General features: G+C 33.8%; 2 protein-coding genes and 1 long non-coding RNA gene across 11 annotated transcripts in view; 2 read left to right on the top strand and 1 right to left on the bottom strand.

The window, feature by feature from the left end:
- Positions 1 to 2,911: 2,911 nt before the first annotated feature.
- On the top strand, positions 2,912 to 11,193 carry LOC106055002 (protein rolling stone-like). Its single transcript, XM_056025445.1, has 4 exons — positions 2,912 to 3,028; positions 4,068 to 4,181; positions 4,601 to 4,830; positions 6,624 to 11,193. Exons 1-4 carry the CDS (start codon positions 2,945 to 2,947, stop codon positions 7,057 to 7,059), a joined length of 864 nt encoding a protein of 287 aa, XP_055881420.1. The 5' UTR covers positions 2,912 to 2,944; the 3' UTR covers positions 7,060 to 11,193.
- On the bottom strand, positions 3,022 to 21,459 carry LOC129925653 (uncharacterized). 2 transcript variants are annotated; one of them, XR_008777345.1, is made up of 3 exons: positions 21,436 to 21,459; positions 6,205 to 6,316; positions 3,022 to 3,506 (listed from the first exon to the last, which is right to left on the bottom strand). It is a non-coding gene; the product is annotated as an uncharacterized LOC129925653 (long non-coding RNA). The 2 variants fall into 2 exon arrangements; XR_008777346.1 differs by lacking the exon at positions 21,436 to 21,459 and adding an exon at positions 11,190 to 11,658.
- The window catches only part of LOC106055000 (tubulin tyrosine ligase 3-like), a 37,942-nt gene continuing 28,829 nt past the window's right edge, over positions 12,377 to 21,489 (top strand). For all 8 annotated transcript variants that reach the window (XM_056025431.1, XM_056025433.1, XM_056025430.1 and 5 more), the window contains exon 1: positions 12,377 to 13,235. In XM_056025431.1, coding sequence (XP_055881406.1) covers positions 12,675 to 13,235 — 561 coding nt within the window. In that variant the 5' untranslated portion in view covers positions 12,377 to 12,674. The remainder of the gene's footprint in view (positions 13,236 to 21,489) is intronic.

Genomic DNA, 21,489 nt, shown 5'->3' with positions numbered 1-21,489 from the left:
TGTCTGTCCTCATTTTGAGTAAGCCTACACATCCCAACAATCTCTATTCCTAAAGATCTATATATTGCATACTTTTAGAGCTGGTAAAATTATTATTATTATTTTGATATCTTTTTTTTTTCGAGTGATCCTTAATTCATTTGTTTGTAATGGCTATTTGATGAATTTTAAATTTTTATTTAAAATAGCATAGCATATGCACACCAATCACTTACATTTTCTTAGAAATTAAATGTATGATGAATAAGTTATGAATGAATAATAATAATAAAGTTATGAATAAGTTATGAATTATTTGAAGCTGAAAGTTTTGAATATATATTTTCATATTTCACCGTTTACTAACTGCTACATCACATTGCTGAATGTGTGAAGAAAATTTAGCATATCAATATCTAGCTTACACAGAATGTGCACCAGCTTGCTAATTGTTCAAAGTGTTGGCTTTAATCCTTCTCTCTACACTGATAGATCAACTCATGATCATTAAGTTTACTATAGAGCTAAACATTCAAGCCCTTGGATAGCAGGTTTTATAACACCTGATACACAAGTTTCTTGGTGTTCATACTTGGTGGTTGGTTTGTTGCTCCAGACAGCTAGTAGCACTACTAAATCTGTGTAGGCTTAATAATTTTTTAATGAAATAAAACTGGAACAAACTTCCTTTTAAACAAACTTGAATATAACTTTTATTTATAAATATACATAGATTCAATATGATTAGAGATATATGAAATGATAATTTAAAGAAAGTCTGACTCTCTACAAATACACATCTTTACTTTCTTATGTGTCTTTACTTTCTCATGTTTCTGGTTAGTCTCCTCTTCAACTTGCACAACAGTCCTTTTATTTCACTTCAATTACGCCTGACCACTTCATGGTTTCTCCTCGGTTTTCACAACCAGTATCATCTGCCTTACTTTGCACATGGCTGCATCAGCACATACACTCCCTAACACTAGGTTAGGACTTGCCAACTCTCCATATTGTTTTTCAGCAGCCTGTTTCGTTTTTTTTTCTTCATAAATTACTCTAGCATTTCTTCACTGGCATTGGCATCTCATGTCTAACAGTTGTCTACTCATTCTTCCTAGATACTGACTACCATGTTGGCTTACTTTACATTTCTTTATTAAACATTAATTATCCAAAGATATGAACAACCTAATAAAATACTCATAAAGACACAAAGACCATATATGATAGGTCAAATTTGCACTAGCTCTCTTTTTACAAAGCTTATATCAACTCACCCTGTCTGTCTGGTAAAAAGTTTGTACACATTATTTCTCCCACACCCAATCTCAGATCAATCTGAAATTTCACACAATTATTTCTTTTGCATGACATCACAAGAATCAATTTAAAAAATTAACTAATTAGTAATTAATTATTTTGTGTTGGTATCTCAAACATGGGAAAGAATTTTTACTTTACTGAAGTGGTGGTATAAGCTGAGCTAGTCCCCTTTATAGGTCATCGTCTAAGGCTTAGTGAACACAAACATGAAATAGAAACAATAGATAACCATACAATCTTCCATGTTCATACGCTTTTCACTAGCAGAGTGGTTACTGTGTTGGCTTGAGTAGCCTGTGAAGGCTTTAGCCCACAAGTTTTAATTCAGGTCATTCACATTTTTAATAAATACATTTAAAATATGATCACCCAGTTCTTTCTCCCCTACACCTTTCCAACTGGTCCAGACAAGTGATAGGATCATAGGGTATTGAGAAAGCTAAAAGCATGAAATGGCGCTAAACAAAAACAATTGGTAAAAATATTTCTAATCGCACAGATTTATTATTTTTAGTTTAGATCTATTACAAATTTAATTATATGACTATTCCAAACTAATTGATACACTTAATATAAGCTTTGTTTTTTTTAAAGTATTTTTGTGTATTTTGCTTGTTTCCCTAGTGGTACTAGAGCAGAGAAGGGGTTGCCTGATGCAGCCAGGAAAACTAATGACTTAGTAGAGAGTAAGTCTCTAATTAACATGCTTGACTAGATTAATGCAAGGATACAATACATAGGATGTAATAGTTTTTCTTTTTTTTTTAATTGAAGGAACTTCTTTATTTATAAAATACAATTTTAAAAAAATTTAAAGTACACAATCAATGAATAGATGTTAAAAATTGTCACTTTTATTTTTGGATAAATATAATAATCATTAATTTATAAACTTGATGAATTTAAATGTTTATTAAAAAAAAAAATTCTTAAGAAATCCTCATTCTACTTAATATTATAATACATCAGCCTACATTATTTGGTTAGGCAATTTCATAAATATAATTATACATCATGCAAAAGTGTATGACTTATCAAGGATGAGTTAATAACAACAATAACAATAATTTCCTTTAATATAAATCAATCATTCTATTTAGTTTATTCTATGGCTAAATAGTGGACTTTCAACACAATTATATCAACCTGAATATAATTTAATGAATTTGTTGGCATATATAGGCCATAGCTTTAAATCAGCATCTAATTATACATAAAGGATGATCATGCAATCATAATACACCATTGTTACCTATACTAACCAAGCCCTAAAATATATTTAAAGGCCTTATCATAAAAAAACTGATAAGCTAATTTCTGTATAAAAATATGAACAAAGTGTGTACTTAAGTGTGCTTCTGTCAGTAAGCTGACAAGTATGATAGCTCTTTTGTATTACCTTAAGCATTACCTAAGTAAGCTTATAAATTTATTCTCATGTCTATATCACATTAGAGCTGTGTGTACTAACCTCATTGATGAAAAATTACTTCATATTATTGTGGAAGTAAAAAAACAACAACATATTAGTTTGAATGTATATTTGTAGACTGTACATTATGGAAAATATTAATATTAGCTTATAAATGTTTTTCTACAGATTTTTTCTTACAAAGATTATCTTAAAAAGAGAGTCATAATGGTTCTGAGTCTTCGAAAAGAATTTCGAGTTAAAAACTTTGGATTTCAAGATGTTCATATAGGAAGATTTTGTACATTTCAGGTAATAATCTTTTTTTTTTAAATAAAAAAAAAAAAGCCCAAAATTACCATTTAAGTGCTAATTTTGAAAACATTGCTTTTTCTTTTCTCCTAATCTCCAAAAAAAAAATTACAAATAAATAAACACAAAATGTACATAATTTCTATAGATGTTTTTTTCATTACAAAGAAATTATTACCTTTATATTATAATCATTTGCTACTATTTATCACACTGTTAACCTTTTCAAGCTTCAGAGATTATTGAGAACATCTATAATTTAGAAGAGAAACTTGAATAACTAACTATGCATTCATAGTAGGGGTGCTGTGACAATTTGTGTAACAAAATCCATCCACTTTTCCCAGTCACCAGCTGTTCTCATCAGGATATCAAGAGAGGCCATACCATTCTCATTGTCCAACTATCCTGCTTTGGACGACCCTTTCTTTGTGTTCCTTCCATTGTTTCTCATTGTTTGATTATTAAGATTTTTCACCTTTTAATAAAGAAAATTGTGAAACATTATTTTATAAGCATAAACTATTTACTAGGAAGTCCTCATGTTTGACTTCAGTCAGTGATGCCTAAGATTTAAAAAAACAAACTGCTGTCATAATTTAATTGTAATCAAACAAATTTTACTAAAAAACAAACAAACCCAAAACTGTTGCTTGTGTATTATGTAAATGTTTATTTTGGCTTGATGAGCACCAAAATTGAATATAATTGATATTGATATCCCTAAAGAAATTGAAGTCATTTCTGCAAGGTGGGGTGGGGAAAACACATACTTGGAAGTGCCATGGAATTCAAGATAAATTAAGGATTTTTGTGTTATTTATAGACTTCATAAATTTTCCATTTTATTACTTAAATTTTGATAGTAATATATTAACCAGTGAGATTGATATTTAAAATTTGGTATACTGGTATTTAATATTGGCTCATCCCTATTTATATATAATTAATTGCGAAACAAAGCTTTTTTGCCAGATTGGCTCATTTCTTATAACCAGTACGTCTTATCTACATATAATGTGTGTTTTTTTTTCCACAGTGGCGACTACCTGGTTCTATATTTTTAATCTATCGAATTGTAATTGCCATATATGTCATAGTCTGGTTGAGTCTTACGGCTAATGATTCATCAGGAGGTTTTCTAGGTTCCTTGGTAAGTTTATTTTACAGAGAGGCAATAAAATATAGGCTTAGAGATTTAACTACAGGAAAAATATATTGTGCATAGCAAACCAAATTTATAATGTGAAGAAGTCAAGCAGTAAAAAAATAAATAATAAAAATTCATCTCACAGGTTTATAAGGGCTTGAAAAAATAAAATAATTTAAAAAGCAGTTGATATTTGTTTAAACAGCTAATGTGGAAATTTGTTTTGTTTCCAAGGTTGTTATCACACAGACTAGGAACTTTTTAAAAATTTTTACCTTTTATTTTATTTAAATAAATTGTACATAAAAACACCTACAAAAAATCCATAGTTTCTTATTGCTTTGGTTCTTCGTTGCAATAAAATAAAATAAAAATTAATGTTAATTAAACTAATTAACTTTTGTCAAACTATTTCTTTTCAGTCATGGGGAGCTTTTCTTACCAACTGGACCTACATTCTTCTGACTTTGTATTTTACTTACTATGCAGTGTTAACTATCATTGTGTATTTAGCAAGATGGAGGTCTCCCAGGAATTTGTTCAGACGACAGCAAAGTTCAGAACATTGGCAGTTGTTTAGTGAAATGTCTGCCAATGGTTATGAGGAAGTTCCATCTGATGGAGAAGTTTCTGCAGTTACCACTTATACAAGGTTGCCCTTTTTTTTTCAAATTCAACTATTATGTATTCACAATAAATATAAATACACATTTTTGGAGCATACTGAATTGTACTTGTCCTTGAATGTCTGTCCTGGTAAATACAAATATGTAATAATGATTGTTTAAGTTTCTCTTAAGTGTTTTCCATTATAGTTGCAAAGCAATGTTGATGTAAACTTAAAGGAGATATCGCTGGCAGAGGGAGAGTGCTAAGACCACTGCTCTCTGATAACTCCTGCAGCCACCACATTGCGACTCCATTCCATTGGATCCATTCAGTATGGAAGATAAGCTAGTGTTGACGTTTGGGCAGCCCAACACTTACAGATTTATGCCAAGTCTTAAAATTTCCCCCTAGCGATGCAGAGGTCGATTTATCTCTGATAGAAAAGTCTTGGAACTTGTGACCATTGAAGTGTGTCGAGAATATTGGCCTCTTTACTCATAAGAGAAGTTGCTAAGGGGAGAATCTTTTAATTAAGAAGTAAAATGCAACATAATATGTCTGGCTTCAATTAGGCCTATTTGTAATTTTATATTATATACTAAATCATTTATTATTAAATTAATGAGACCCATCTATATGAGTCTATAGTTTAGTGCTCTCTTTATTCATTAACTCTTTCTCTCCGCAATTATTTTCCATGTTTGGACGGAATTCTTCATTTGGCTCAGTAGTATTTCCCTACCCTGTTATGATTAAGCTTCAATAATGTTTTCGTTTATTATCAGAAATTGTTTTATTTATGGTGTAGAGTTTAAAGGGAATGCAGGCTCTTTTTATTTAAGACAAAGTAAAGTTTATAAAATCAAACATTAATTTAATTTAATGAGTTTAAATCAATGATGCTATCGTCAATTAGGAGGGAAAGAGTTAAGGCCAATGTTGAAACAGTGATATCCCACCCATATTCCATTTCATTTCACAGTCATTTATTTGATACCGGGTATGCACATCAAATCATTAGGTCAATGTTGTTACTGGTTGTTTACTTGCAGCACCAAACTGCTGGTAGACAACTAAAGCATTGTAAGCATAACAAATCTTAATTATTAAAACTTCAAATAAGCTGAATAACTTCCTTTTGAACAATAAAAAATATAACTTTATTTATAATATAGACAAAATCAACTTGTGATAAAATGAAATAATTGTAGTAGACTTAAGTAAAAATATTTTTTTAACAAAATCAAACTCATTACAACAACACAACCTTTCACTCTAACATTCTGGAGTCGTCTGTCTTAACTAAGACCAAATGAAAAAAATGCCAACAATGTTGCATCATTCACAAACAATCGCTAACCACCATGACCATAGAAGCACAAACACACACACACTCCATAACAGGTAACTATCTTACATTTGGAGATGGTATCATTTCTGCATTGTCACGTTAGCTGTTCTTGAGCTGGACATGAGATGAATGTATACACCATAGGATTATTACCCGTGCGGAAGCTTCAGTTTCAATCCTGAAGTAGACCAAGACATAATTATTTAAGACATGACTCAAACTGAATTTTTGTGTTGCTAAGTAAAGTATCTAAAGGCAACAAGAAAACATGTTTTCAGAATCCTCCTCCTTTCCACATTTCCACAAACATCATGGACCAGAGAGCAGGGAGCAAGCTGTAGGAGCATGAAAGACATGTTATACAAAAGCAGCAAAAGTCATTTTGAAAATAAAATGTCTTCCTCCAGTGTCCATAGAAAATGTTCATGTTGTGACTAACACATAAATTAAAATATCAACTCAATCATTGTTGTTGTTTTTTTCAGATCGCCAGTACCTTGGTATTATGCAATAGTCTGGATACTATTAAATGCAGCTAGTGTGGGAGCAATTATGGTGAGTCTTGTTTTTTGGGCTATACTTGTACCAGGTTCAAATTTGGGCCAAATGACAAACAGCAATATTCAGCTTCATCTGATCAACAGTGTTCTAATACTTATAGAGCATGCTGTCATAGCCATTCCTATTAGACTGTTGCATGTTATTTATCCATTAATATATGGTGTTATTTATGTATTTTTTTCTGTCTTTTACTGGGTTGATGATCATAGCCATGTCATGTATGAGATCTTAAATTGGAATAATCCTGGTCCAACCATTGGCTTTGTCATTCTCATCGGATTTGTGATCATACCTATCATCCACATCCTTATATACTGTTTATACAGATTGAAAATGAATATTTTTCATCGTTATTGTTAGCAAAATATTTATTTATTTATTTAAATATGAAACGAAAAGGTTAATTTCTAAAAGTTTTAAATATGTTTTGGTTGTCTTCAAATTAAAGTAGAAAATGTTAAGTTGAAATGAATTATACACCTTAGAAATTCTTGTTTTTAATTTTTAAATCATAACTTTTGATATTGTAATGAGTAATATGATTCTATTTTAATTGTGCAATAATATTTTGGTAGTATTTTTAGAACGGCCTTTCTAGACATTTAGCTACAATAAGCATTAGACTAAAGTGTCTGCATTTTTAAAGTTGTTTGTGATCAAATGAAATGAGTCAAAAGTTGGGACAAAATGAGCTATTTAGTCATTTCTTATATTAAGTGATATAAATTTTCCAACATATCATTTAAAAAAGTAAAATAGAAAAAAAAGTTATAAAGTTATTATTCCTTTTTCATTAAAAATACGTTTGTAATTTAAAATAACCAGTGCAAACAAATTTCAAAATGCTAAAACTTGGCAAATTTGAAATCAGTGGAAAAAAAATCAGCATCAATGAATCTAATTATTTCCTCTTTTCTAACTAGATATTAGTTTTGTCAACTTCTGTACCATGTTTTACTGTGCCATTTTCACTTTTTATAAAATTCCAATACCAGTACAAACTTTAAAATATTGTTCTGTTGTTGTTGTTTTTTTTAATGCCATTTCTTGCTATACATTTGACTTGTACATAAAGACATTGTGAATTTTTAAATGAACATTTTTTTTCATTTTACTTGTACTTTAAATAATTTTTCTCACCAAAAACTCTTTAATCAGATTTGTTGTTAAAATAAAGAGAAAAATCTTGGTATGAAGCTTGGAATTCTATTTTAAAAAAGTAAAAGAAACATTACTGACAATTTAAAATGTTTCAAAATTTAAAAAAAAAAACTTCTTCTATATGTATGTTTTTAATGTAGAGATTCATATGTTTTGGCAAAAAATTATTTAACAAATGGTTATTTGAGGATGTAGTTGTCAAGCATAATGGTCAAGCTTCTTAATTTTCTCAACATCAGCAGACCATTGAATGTAAGTTTACCATGGATGGTCTTCTCATTCTTTATCAGATCAATAGTACCCTACATGCATGTCATTCAAGCTGTGGGTTGCTTGCATATAGCTGTGTATTCTTAAGCTGCCCCTAGCTTTGATATTTCATTTTCTGTTACAATTAACCAATGTCTTATACACTGAATTCTTTAGTCATTTTTAAACAATTTTTTTTTTACTGTAGTTTTATTTACGTTGATTTAAAATAAAAGCATTTCATTGTAGCCAACATATATTTAAATTTATGAATGTTACTGAAACAAAACTTTGTTTTTCCATGTTTGTTTTTCCATGTTGGTTCATTGAATGGGGTGATTCCCTACACTTTTTTTTTAACTCCACTGTTTTTTATTGAAAAGCCTGTACCTTCTAATAAAAATTATGGCTTTTATATAGCGCTACTTTCATACGTATAGCATGCTCAGAGCGCTTTGGTCTAATCTCAGTTGTGGACCAGTGGGGGGTAGGGGGTATCTAGGAGAATGTTTTTCCATGCTGCCTTCAGGCACCTCAAGCCCCCTTCATAGGTAGCCAAGCCAAGTTCAAGCGCACTTAGCCTCTCGACCACGCTTCCCACTGATTAATTAATTAATGTTATAATGCTGATACATATTTAATGCTGAATTTGAATAATAATTTATGCAATGTGGATACCTTATACACTTTTTTCTTCTGAGCCATGGTTTTACTGTTACATATAATGCCTCAGATTGTCTGCCATTTGGATGATGTCTATACATTTGATTGGTGTAAGGATTAGGATAGGAATTTAGGATTACATTAGAGACGCTATTAATTATAGTTTCAGGACTTAAGTTTATAAAAAACTTGTAAAAATATTGGATTTTGATGCTGAGGTCTCTACTTGACAGTTGTGTCTAAAAGTTGTATGTATTGCTTGAGATTTAGGTCTAATAGCTGTATGCAGTACTGCTAAACAATCACATTGTACTTGCCATACAATATTTAATAATAGCGAATGAGGTCATTGTTATCATCAGTCATTTAGAAATGTGGTACAGCAGTGATTCAACATTCCCATAATGCCCAATATCCACTGCCTAATTTGTCTTTCAAAGTTTTTCACATTATTTTCAGAAAAATATATTAGTTGTTTAAATCATATTGTGACAAATATTATTATTCATTTGAAAAATACATGACAACTGTACTTTTTTTTTTTTTTTACTAGATTTCAATGACATTTAGAAACAATAGATTTCATATATTTATTTTTATCATTGTCCTAGTAGTAGATTATATAGCTCAGAAATAGGGGCAACAACTGCTTTTCATCTTCAGAAAGTAAACAGTTTTGTTTTAAATACACAAATGTTTTTTATGTAATGTTTTTAAAACAAGATTTTAATGTATAGTATATATTACTGAATATTGTGAAAGGTGAAGATCATACAACTGCTGTCTTCTGTCACATATGTGTGTAAATATGAAAATATATATATAAGTTTTTGTGTTTATGAAGTGACTATTAAAAAAAATTAAGTACACTTTGTCATAATAGGTACAACAACTACTTATAGTGTTCTCAAAGCCTCCATGTTTAAAAAAAACAATTAAAGTAAGAAATTTGTATTTTCATACATATAGGTCTACATGTAAAAAAAAAAAAAAGTAAACTGTCAGTTTGTGTATAATGTAATATACTGTATTACGAGATGACATGATGGTCCCAAGTTTCAATGTAGCCTACTGCCATCCTACAGGAGGCTAGGTTAGGACATAATAGTCTTCATTTATAAAGGAATCTTATCTTATATAATATAGAAGTTACTTTAAAAAAGTAGATGATTACGTGTCTGAATGTCTAAAACTTAAAAAAAAACAGACCTTAAACAAAAGTGAAATTGAGTTGTAATTTTAAAAATATGTTTCTATTTATTTTATTTTACTAACAGACTTTATATTATAAAGGAGTTCAGAAGTATACATGAATATATTAGAGATTTTTTAATTCTAAATATGATTTTATCAAATGTATGTTAGTTGTTGATTTTTTTATGTGAATGTATTGATCATCACTTGATGTTTCAATTTTTTTTTTTATAAAATGTTGATTATCTTTTAAAGGAGATGGTTGAAATATGAGATATATTTATATCTAAGATCTGAAATCTAATAAAGCCTTTATGTTGGACTTATCACTTTAACTGGGCTTTTGCTAATTGTTTTGAAATAGACACTTGATTCCAGTAAGAATGTTTACATTGAATAAAAAAAAAAATCAACATTTTTTTCCAATCACCTCATGTGTACAACTTTCACAAGCTGATATTATTTCGTTTGTTTATTGGCTTTTTATTAAGCATCACAGAATAAAAATGTGTAAAATCATCAAATAATTAATTTATATTAAAAGAAATTTTAAAGAATTAATCATCTTTTTACTGGTAAGTTTTTTAATGTTTAAAATAAATAGATCTTTTAGTGAGCATTATTAATAGGCCTACACTTTGATGAACTTTTTAAAAACAAAATACTCAAGTAACAAATTAAAATGCTTGTATTTATTTTATGGTAACTCAAACTTTAAAAAAAATGATGTTTATGTATTATTATTTTTGTTATTTAAAATCTTGAGATTATTGTCTTTTGTTCAATTGTTGTATATTTTTGTGGGGTGTGGTGTGGGCATCTTTTGAAAAAAAAAAGTCACAATTTTACTATGAATCTTTAAAAAAAAAAAATTTTAAACAAAAAAATAGTTAGTCATATTTTAAAAAAAAAGATGGGCTTAGACTGTTACAGATGATTATCAATCTTTTTTGTTTTATTTTCTCTAAATATGCATTTTCACCATTTGAATGATTTGTCAGGTAGTGTCAAATCTATATGTATGAATGTTATGAATATATTATGACTTGATTGTCAGCCGGACTTTTTAAAATCAATTTAAAAATTATTTTTTTTCATATTTTAAAATGTTTTGATTGCAATCCCCTAAGGGTGTACAAGTTTTACAAAGATAGATTCACTCGGGTATGTCAAATACATTTCCCTCTTTCAAAAAAAAAATATTAATAAAAGCATAAGTATACCCTTTGAATTGTTTCGTTTCTTTCTTCTGCAGTCTAGTTGTCATTGTTCGTGTCTTGCGTTGTGTGTGGATGTGTGGGCTATGACGGCGTAAATAGCCTACGTTTTCTTCCCGCCCAGGAGACTTCTGCATTAGTGTATGACGGTTTAAATCTAAAGCACTCTTTTACGTTGTCTTGGTAACCCAGGTTACAATATAGGAATATGAGGAAAATTCCCGTGGTTAGCGCTGCCTTCGGCTGCTTATAGCGAGCAGGTCCAAAAACGACCACGTTGGCCTATACGGTACGCACACACACACATACACAAAGGTTTTGTGTTCCTGGCCTTTCCTTTCACACCCTAATAGCACTGAAGAAAAATGTAAATAGTGAACGCGCTAAAAGTTTTGGTAAAGATTAACTTAGCATCGTTTTACCAACCTCTTGTGATCTGTGATCGTATCTTATCTTATATAATATAGACGTTAATTCAAAAAAAAAAAAAAAAGAAGAAGAAGATTACGCCCTACGCGTAATGCATCTAGTCATGCATATTAACCAATGACCTTAATTCTGCTAAGTCACTGGTTTTCCTGGCTAGCTCAGGCAACCCATTCAATGCTCTTATAGCACCAGGGAAGAAAGAGCACTTGTACGAATTTGTCCTAGCACAGGGAACGAGGAATATGTGCCCTTATCCTTGTATCTTTCGGAACCTTTAGACAGGACTAGGGATGAGTCCCGGTCCACGCCTGCTCGCTGGATAAAATCCTTTCTAGCGATCAATCGGGATGAGGTCTTAAGTAGCCCAGTTAGCGTGTTTCTGTGTGGTGCTAAGAATCAGCTGTCAGAAAACCATGTGTAGTCTGGCTTCCCAGTGTGATGTAACGGGCCAGGCCTATGCCTAACTATATCGATGTCAACATTTTAGATAGTATTGAGGGAGAAAAGCAGAAAAAAATTAGGAACATAATTAATTAAGGGAAGAAAAAAAACAAACGAGGAACCATGTATGCCGGATAGAGGACATAATCCCCAAAAGGAGGACAAGTCCTTTTGAAGGACGTCTGATAACCCTTGTAGATAAATAACACGTTCTTTCATAAAGAAACCTTTTGCGAGCGCACACACACACACACACGCACAAAGGCTTTGTGACCTTGGCCTATCTTTTCACACCTAATAGCACTGAAGAAAAATGTGAACAGTGAACGCGCTCAAACTTTTGGTAAAGATGGCGGCATCCATGAACTTGGCATCGTTTTGCCAACAAGTTCCGTTGTTTTTCAAACGATGCCTTTGAGGTGTGCCTGCATTTTTCGTTAAACAAACAGCACAAATGACTTGGGACATGAATGAGAAGTTTCGTGTAGAAATGTCTTAGCCTAATACCTGTAAGCATTTTCTGTTCTAATGCTATTTTCAGGTATTCTAGCTGTATTTTTTTTAGTAATAACGTAGATAGGATGTAGGTCAAGAAAACGTGATTTGGAGAAGTGCAGCGTCATGGGCGGGTCACGTTTTTGTCAAGACACTGTTTCAGACACTGGCAAAACCAACTTCACGTCCCGTGGTAAGCTGGACCCGTCCATCTTTCTATGCGATGAGGGACTTGTTAACCATTACAAAACGCAACGCTCTGCTACCCAAGTTGACGCCTCTGGGCAGGTTCCTCCCAAATATTTTAACGACTTCGATATTCTCAAGGATCTCGCGAGTGATCTTTTACGACTTCAAAACGAGAGGATGCTGCTTCTTAAGAACAAATTAGTTGAAATGAATGTTGATCCAAATCAAAGCGCCAGCTTGCCACTGCATGAAAATGTCAATGCGAATGCTGTCACTAAAAGTGACTCCAAAGAACGAAACCAAAGCGCCAAAAATTCACTAAATCGACAGAAAGCTAACGAATTCAGTCTTTCGGAGCGAACGGACGCAGAGAATAAAGCATCGAAACCAAGAAAGATCTGTTGGCCGAAGCTCGATGAAGTTAAGCCTGATAAAGTTGTGTTTGCTTGGGACGAACCACGGAAACCAGGCTCGGCTACTCTGACAGAACTAAAACAGGTTTGATTATTTTATATACAATCTTATTTTTCTATTGTGTTTACTTTTTTTCACCTGACCAGGACACGATTTACATATAGGCAACACAAGCTATAGCTTAGGGCCCCCCTATAAAATATTTAGCACTGACAGATAGGCAACACAAGCTATAGCTTAGGGCCCCAAAGAAATATTTAGCACTGACAGATAGGCAACACAAGCTATAGCTTAGGGCCCCAATAAAATATTTAGCACTGACAGATAGGCAACACAAGCTATAGCTTAGGGCCCCCAATAAATATTTAGCACTGACAGATAGGCAACACAGGCTATAGCTTAGGGCCCTCAATAAATATTTAGCACTGACAGATAGGCAACACAAGCTTTAGCTTAGGGCCCCAAAGAAATATTTAGCACTGACAGATAGGCAACACAAGCTATAGCTTAGGGACCCAAAGAAATATTTAGCACTGACAGATAGGCAACACAAGCTATAGCTTAGGGCCCCAAAGAAATATTTAGCACTGACAGATAGGCAACACAAGCTATAGCTTAGGGCCCTCCAAGAAATATTTAGCACTGACAGATAGGCAACACAAGCTTTAGCTTAGGGCCCCAAAGAAATATTTAGCACTGACAGATAGGCAACACAAGCTTTAGCTTAGGGCCCCAAAGAAATATTTAGCACTGACAGATAGGCAACACAAGCTATAGCTTAGGGCCCCAAAGAAATATTTAGCACTGACAGATAGGCAACACAAGCTTTAGCTTAGGGCCCCAAAGAAATATTTAGCACTGACAGATAGGCAACACAAGCTATAGCTTAGGGCCCCAACGAAATATTTAGCACTGACAGATAGGCAACACAAGCTATAGCTTAGGGACCCAAAGAAATATTTAGCACTGACAGATAGGCAACACAAGCTTTAGCTTAGGGCCCCAAAGAAATATTTAGCACTGACAGATAGGCAACATAAGCTATAGCTTAGGGCCCCAAAGAAATATTTAGCACTGACAGATAGGCAACACAAGCTATAGCTTAGGGACCCAAAGAAATATTTAGCACTGACAGATAGGCAACACAAGCTATAGCTTAGGGCCCCAAAGAAATATTTAGCACTGACAGATAGGCAACACAAGCTATAGCTTAGGGCCCTCCAAGAAATATTTAGCACTGACAGATAGGCAACACAAGCTTTAGCTTAGGGCCCCAAAGAAATATTTAGCACTGACAGATAGGCAACACAAGCTTTAGCTTAGGGCCCCAAAGAAATATTTAGCACTGACAGATAGGCAACACAAGCTATAGCTTAGGGCCCCAAAGAAATATTTAGCACTGACAGTTAGGCAACACAAGCTATAGCTTAGGGCCCTCAATAAATATTTAGCACTGACAGATTGGCAACACAAGCTATATCTTAGGGCCCTCCAAGAAATATTTAGCACTGACAGATAGGCAACACAAGCTATAGCTTAGGGCCCCCAATAAATATTTAGCACTGACAGACCTATAAACGCCCCTCAAAGAGCCCCTTATCTCAAATAGATTAATGCCTTTTCAAGCCTAAATACAGCACTCAGGGGCGTAACTAGGGATTTGGGGGCCCGGGGGGATTGACCTCTTTGGGGGCCCCTTGCATTTTGACATTCGACATATGACATGAGATAATGTACGCAAATATATATAAGCTCAAAATCAAATTAGTTCAGTATATCAGTAAACTTAACAAAAAATAATCATGAAGACTCTTTTAATGAATATTGCCGTTGTTTATTAGTTAAATAATGCACAAGTGACAACTCTCGTTTCACGTCATGCATTCTGTGCAGCAAAGACATCTATAACATCAACTACATCGATACTTTCTAGTATTTGTGACTTCACTGACATTAAAGCCATGATAAGCCTTTCTTGCGTCATTGTGCTCCTGAGATAGTTTTTGATGAACTTGAGCTTTGAAAATAATCTCTCACATGATGTAATGGAAGTGGCCTGAGTTAGCGGTATTCGGAGGAGGTTGCAAAGTTTGAGCACACGTAATTACCATATGAAGCCTTTTTACCTAAATATGTCTATTGGTGATTGTATTGGTTTGTTGATGAAAAGTGCTCGTGCATCAATGACATCATTTAAAAAGCGATTTTCCATTTATTTCATCATACAAACAGGAAAAGTAACACAGTTTGACATAAGCGTGTCTTCATCTAACAGGTGTCTTGGTTCAAGAAAAAACCCAAAGGTATCCTTTTTCTTTCCAGCCTTTGGAATCTGCCCTTCATCTCCATATGAAATTTGTCCAGCACTTCTGTCGCAACACGTTTGAATTGCAGTTCTATTGACAGTCCTACATTAGAACTCAACTTCCCATCAAGTCTTTTCTTTCTTCTGGTTGTTTTGATTACAGGGAATCCATAGTATTCACTACCTTCTTTTGCTTTTTCGATGGATTGGGTTTTTGTCAGTTTCTCATCATTTTGCAGAAAGCATGAAAGGGTACTAATTTCTTTAGCAGCTTCCCGTATATGCAGTCCAGAATTTTGTAGTTTCTTCTGAACTTAATTGGTCGCAGGAGCTTTGACCAGAATTCAAGATAGGCAAAAAATTCTTAATTTTCCACTGCATGAAGAAGATTATGTGCTAATATTATATGGTATTACGTCATTGTTGTTGTTTATGTTTTGTGCGAAAGCAAAAGGATTCAGAGCATACAAAAGTGGGAAAGATCCATATCTCGTTATGCTCGAGTATAGAAATACTCCGATAAGTGAACTGGCGTATTCACCATCACAACTGCTGACGAGTAGAAGACTCAGGGAATCATTCCAACTGATCTCAAACTATTGAAACCATCGGTAGCTGAAAATGCGAAGACATTACTCAACGAACGACAGATGAAAAGCAAAGTGAAATACGATGCAAAAGCAAGACTACCTAAAGATTATTCTGTCGGAGAGTTCGTCTAGGTCAAACTTGGCAGAAAGCAGTTGTCATAAAAAAACATTCAGCACCCAGATCTTACATCATAAAGACAAACGATGGAAAAACATACAGAAGAAATCAACGCTTTTTGAATAAGAGTTTCGATGAAGACATCTCTGGGTACTATGATACCGATGAAGACAATGAACTGCAAACTGTTGGAACAAACAAAACAGACAGTTATAGACCAACGTCTAGAGAACTTGTTGTGCCAGTCAAGACAACCAGAAGTGGGCAAATTGTTAAAGTTCCTAGTAGACAGGTCCGGCCTTAGGCCTCTGCAGCCTATGCGGTCGCAGTGGGCCCCGCGCTTTCATAGGCCCCGCGCTAATTCTAAGTATTATATTAAACCATTATAACGTAAGTAAATTAACAGGGTTTTCGCGACCTCCTGATTTTTCCCGGGCCTCCGGGAAATCTCATGAAAAGGCAAAATATGCGATAAAGTCCTGAACTTTTTTTTGAATTTATTCAGATCTCCTGAAGAATAGACCAAATTGACATTTTGGTGTGCCAATTAATAAAAGTGGCATTGCGAGCTTTCATTTGATAAAAATCTATTGCAAAGACGAAAGTAGGCCTATTTTTTAATTCAAAAAAATAATAATTTTGACATTATGCTTATCCTTACCCAGACTAGGCGATCCGTTTCTCATAGGGCCCCGCAAAATGCTAGGGCCGGCCCTGCTAGTAGATATCACTCTTAAGAACTTTAAAAGGAAGGGTGTGATAATAATTTCAAAAGGAAGGATGTGCTAATATTATATGATATTACGTCATAGTTTGTTGTTTATGTTTTGTGCGAAAGCAAAAGGATTAGATGGAAATAAAAAGGGAGTTTCTATTGAATGGAGGAAAGATTAATAGAGGGGTAATAACTCGAGTGTGAAGTTTAATTCTGAAATTATAGACGCCAAACCCGAATAATGGACTATTTTAGCATTGTTAAGAATAACTTTTAGATCTATTATACTCGATTCTGTAAATTTGGCTTCAAGTTTAATTAGTGTAGCCATAAAATACTCGCCATTTAGATCTATTATTAGTAAAGGTAACAAGATACCTGGAATTCGCTGTATATCATGCAGTTTTATTCGTGGCAACAAAGTTTAAAACGTAAAATTAACTTTAAAAAAACTTTGATCTCTGTGGGAAAAAAATATTTTTAAAATGTCAACAAAGTCAACGTACTGATAGACCTAGATCTAATACATTAATGTTGAAAAAAAAAAACACCTGTTGACACTATTTGTAAATTAAATATATTAATTTATGTACTTACAAATTTATTTCGGACACCCGTTTGGGGGCCCCCCCCAGGTGGGGGCCCGGGGGGATTTTAAAATTCTCCCCCCCCATCCCCCCCCCCCCCTTAGTTACGCCACTGACAGCACTGCACCTGCTGACACTACAGTGAACTGTATCCTAGATCTATATAAGGCATTGTCACTGTCTTTGAGCCTGACTTAATTCTGTGCACTCCCAGGGGAGCATAGGGCTGCCACCACACCTCTTCACCGAGCTGTGTTCTGAGCAGCTTTAAGCATCTACTCCCACGTCATTCCAGTATTCTCAGCCCCTTTGATGACTGGCCTCTTTCCGTGTTTACTTAGGTCTGCCCACTTTCCTCTTCCCTTGCGGATTCCAATCAAGTGCCTGCCTTACAACATTGGCAGCTGGTTTTCTCAGGGTGTGTCCTATACAGCTGGATAGAACACGTTTGGGTCTTTGAGCCTGAACATGATGAATAGTGCGGGCCCCAAACAATGCCTTATCATAGTCTTGAGTTGAGCAGTGAGCTAGTAGCCTAATTTAAAATGTAGGCCTATATTTGCTTACTCATCTCATTCCTAAATGTCCACGTTTGGGTCACTAAGCGTAGGCCTATTTGATTATTTTCAATGTAAAAAGATCTACTGTTAAAGCTATTTATTGTAGGCCTACATTTAATCCCCATATCTGCTTGAGACTTAATTATTGTAGTGTTATTAGTAAGTAAGTTATTTTAGCTTCTAGGCAAAATTTCGCCGAGAGAAGTGTCAGAAGTAAATAATAGCCTATACTAGTCGATGAAGATTTAAGTGCAATGGTGAAAGAGATTTAGGCCAGTAAGATTTGTGTAAATGAAAACACATATTTCTTTCTTGTTTGGTTTAGTTTATTTGTAAGGCTTTAATCGAGTAGTTCTGAATTAATAAATAGTAATTAGGCCTATAATACATAAGTCTAAGACTGGTTTATTGATCTTTATTCAATTTGTGCTACGATAGAGAACAGACACAACACATTTATAAATTTATTGAGTGAATTGTTACGTTCCCTAGTTAGCGAGTAGAGCTGATAGTCTCACAAAAAAAGGAACAAACGAGTTTTTTTTTTTATAGTGCTCGGTTTGCGACGACTTGACGGCCGTAGCTAGTGGTGGTTATTCGACTTAGCTGAGACATCTTTCTTGAACAATTTCATTCGAATATGCTAGGTGTGCAAGCGTGTTTTTTTTTTTAATGCTTTTTTTTATAAGACTGTCCAAGAGACGCAACAGATTAAGTTATTATAGCCTATATGTTAGCTTAGCAGATGTATCGTCGCAATGTAAAAATTACCTAATAAGATCTTAATAATTTAAAGCTGTTCAGTTTGTATAAGAAAGATACTCGCTGTGTGACTTGCTTTGCTAGGTTTTCAAGATGGGTCTTCCCACGAAAGCCTGTTGTCAATGACACCCAGATATAGGTCTGTCTGTATAGGTTGACTTAATGTATTGGTAGACCTAGATCTATATTTGTTTTATCTAGAGTTCATGTTTAATTGCTCTTTTCTTTTGAAGTCACTAATGAATTCTCTATTTTTTGTGACAGTTTGTTCTAAAAAGTTGCCAATGCATCGGTTTGTAAGGTCTTTTATTGAACTTCGATATCGAGTTTCATTTCCTGAAATAAGACCAACTATGGCAGTATCATTAGCGGTAACAAAATTAACTGAACTGTGTCAAGAGGCTTCTTATTAAGTCATTAGTGACAGTACCGGCGAAAGTAGCTGTACAGCCATCGTGGGTTTCCGTGCATAGATTACTCGAGCTGATAATTTCATATTGACTATAACAAACTGGGGTCCGTTAGTTTATGGTATTTAGAACCCATGCGTAGGCCTATATGTAGGCCCTATAGGGGCTGACATTTAAATAGCTCAGTTTGTTGATCAATAGATAAAGCAGTATATTGTTAAAAGCCGTGTCGAAATCTGATAAATGCATACGATTTTGGTGTAGGTATTTATAATAGATGCTTAGGCCTAATTGAGACCTCCGTGACCTTCTATGCCGAAAGTGCCGCGTAGGCCTACTTTTTGTAAGGTAGGAGAACTCACATAGATCGGGACATTATGTTTTGGACACGCTAGATGACGCGGATTTTAATATCTAAATGTCCTTATAAATAATAATAATAATAATAATAATAATAATAATGCATTTTGCGGTCCCGATTTATTATCATTATGCTAATTTATTGTTAATATTCTTTATTGTAACACTCGGAAATAAGAAATGATAGATCCAGGCCTACATACCTCATTACAAGTAGGCCTACGCGTGATATGGAGTACGTATTTACAGTTAGGGTTGAAAGTTAATGTTGTATGCATCTGTGTGTTTTGTGCAAATAAAAGCCATTCCTTTGAATTAATTATCAGGCCTTCTTAAAAATTGCATATAGAGAACACCGACGATTCTTAACAGCCTATAGGCTTACATCATCACACAAACTCGAATCTGTTGTTCTCTTGTTTACATTTCACATTGGAGGGCACAGTACGTCTACGTCATTTAAACTGCTGAAAAAATGATTGAAAGTCGTATTGGATCCTACATTTTATATCGATTAATTTTCACCGCACAAAACATAGTCTTTCGTTCAGCTGCAAAGCACAAAATTTAAGTCTTACACAAACTGACACTGTCAAGTTCTGCAACAAAATAAAAAATGCGGTTGGGGTGGGGGAGGGGGTTGAAATGGTGTCATGTGCATCGTTTTCTTAAGGCCATAAATGAGTTTCTCTCTACCCAGCAAGAAAGTCCACAGTCTAGGACTTGACGCAGTGGAAGAGATGAGAGTAAATATTTGGAGAGGGTTTGTAGGCGTGAATTTGAAACAGAGTAGATTTAGTAGGCCCACTGTGCCTTCATTTTAATTCTGGTGTGTCATTTAGGCCTATGTAGGCCTCCAAACTAGACCTACTACAAAGGGCGGTCACCTGTTTTCTTTGGACTTTGCTATATGCGTCAAATGGTATAGGCTAATGGGGATTCGAAGTATACAAACACTTTTGTAAAAGAAACAACATTATAAAGTATCTTTTGCAATCAGGTGTCTAATATTAAATTCAACTTTTCGGTTTGCGGACATAAACTATAAATTCTAGAAAATTGCGGTTAAATTGTGGTTAGATCTATGCGTTCTGGACTGCCGTCTCGATGATCGAAGCCTGCCCGCTGAGGCCGCCGTTATCCTTATATATCCAACTTCCTATAAGGGTGAGAGTTTGGGAAGAAATAGATATAAGATAGGCCTGGCCTAATCTTCTTGATGACACCAACAGTAACTTATTTTTTAAAGTCATTCAGGTCAATCATAACAAGTGCGACGCACAACGGACATTTATAATTGTGTTAATTTTTCTTCTTCTGCGTTCTCGTAATAATAATTATTATTATTAGGGCCTATTATTATCATCTGTGAGGAAATTGTTTTACAATTGTGCATTACAAAAACAACAACAAACAAATAATACAAATTAGAGCAAACATTATGTTGGAGGGTTAAGATGACAATAATAGACCAATATCTGAGATGAACTGTGCAGAGGTTTTCTAATCAGGTAGCTCTCCATACATATCGTTTTTCTTTTATAGCAGGGATGTTTTGGGGATCCCCAGTGTCTTGTTCGGATCTTTGAATGTAGATGAAGCATGTAGGCCTATTGAGTTTTGAAGGAATAGGGCCTAATAATAATAATAGTCTAATTACTCTAATAATAGTCATAATAAGGACCGTCCGAAACATGTTGAACAATTAATATAGTTTTTAAAACTCTATATAGGGATCTATCGAGATATCTAGATCTATGTCTTAAGATTTTTTAAAATTAATTTATTTAATTTTAGATCTAGAATCTACTAGAGTTTAGAAAAGTCGAGATCTAGAACTACAGTACCGTAACCGGTAGTCTAAAATCATAAATTACCAACTTAACCAACGTAATCTCGGCTGAAAAGAGAATTAGATCTACTACGAGATT

The sequence above is a fragment of the Biomphalaria glabrata genome, chromosome 4 (genome assembly GCF_947242115.1).
Source record: "Biomphalaria glabrata chromosome 4, xgBioGlab47.1, whole genome shotgun sequence".
Lineage (NCBI taxonomy): Eukaryota > Metazoa > Mollusca > Gastropoda > Planorbidae > Biomphalaria > Biomphalaria glabrata.
Note: the sequence above shows the minus strand (reverse complement) of the source record. Positions and strands in the feature narration are given on the sequence as shown.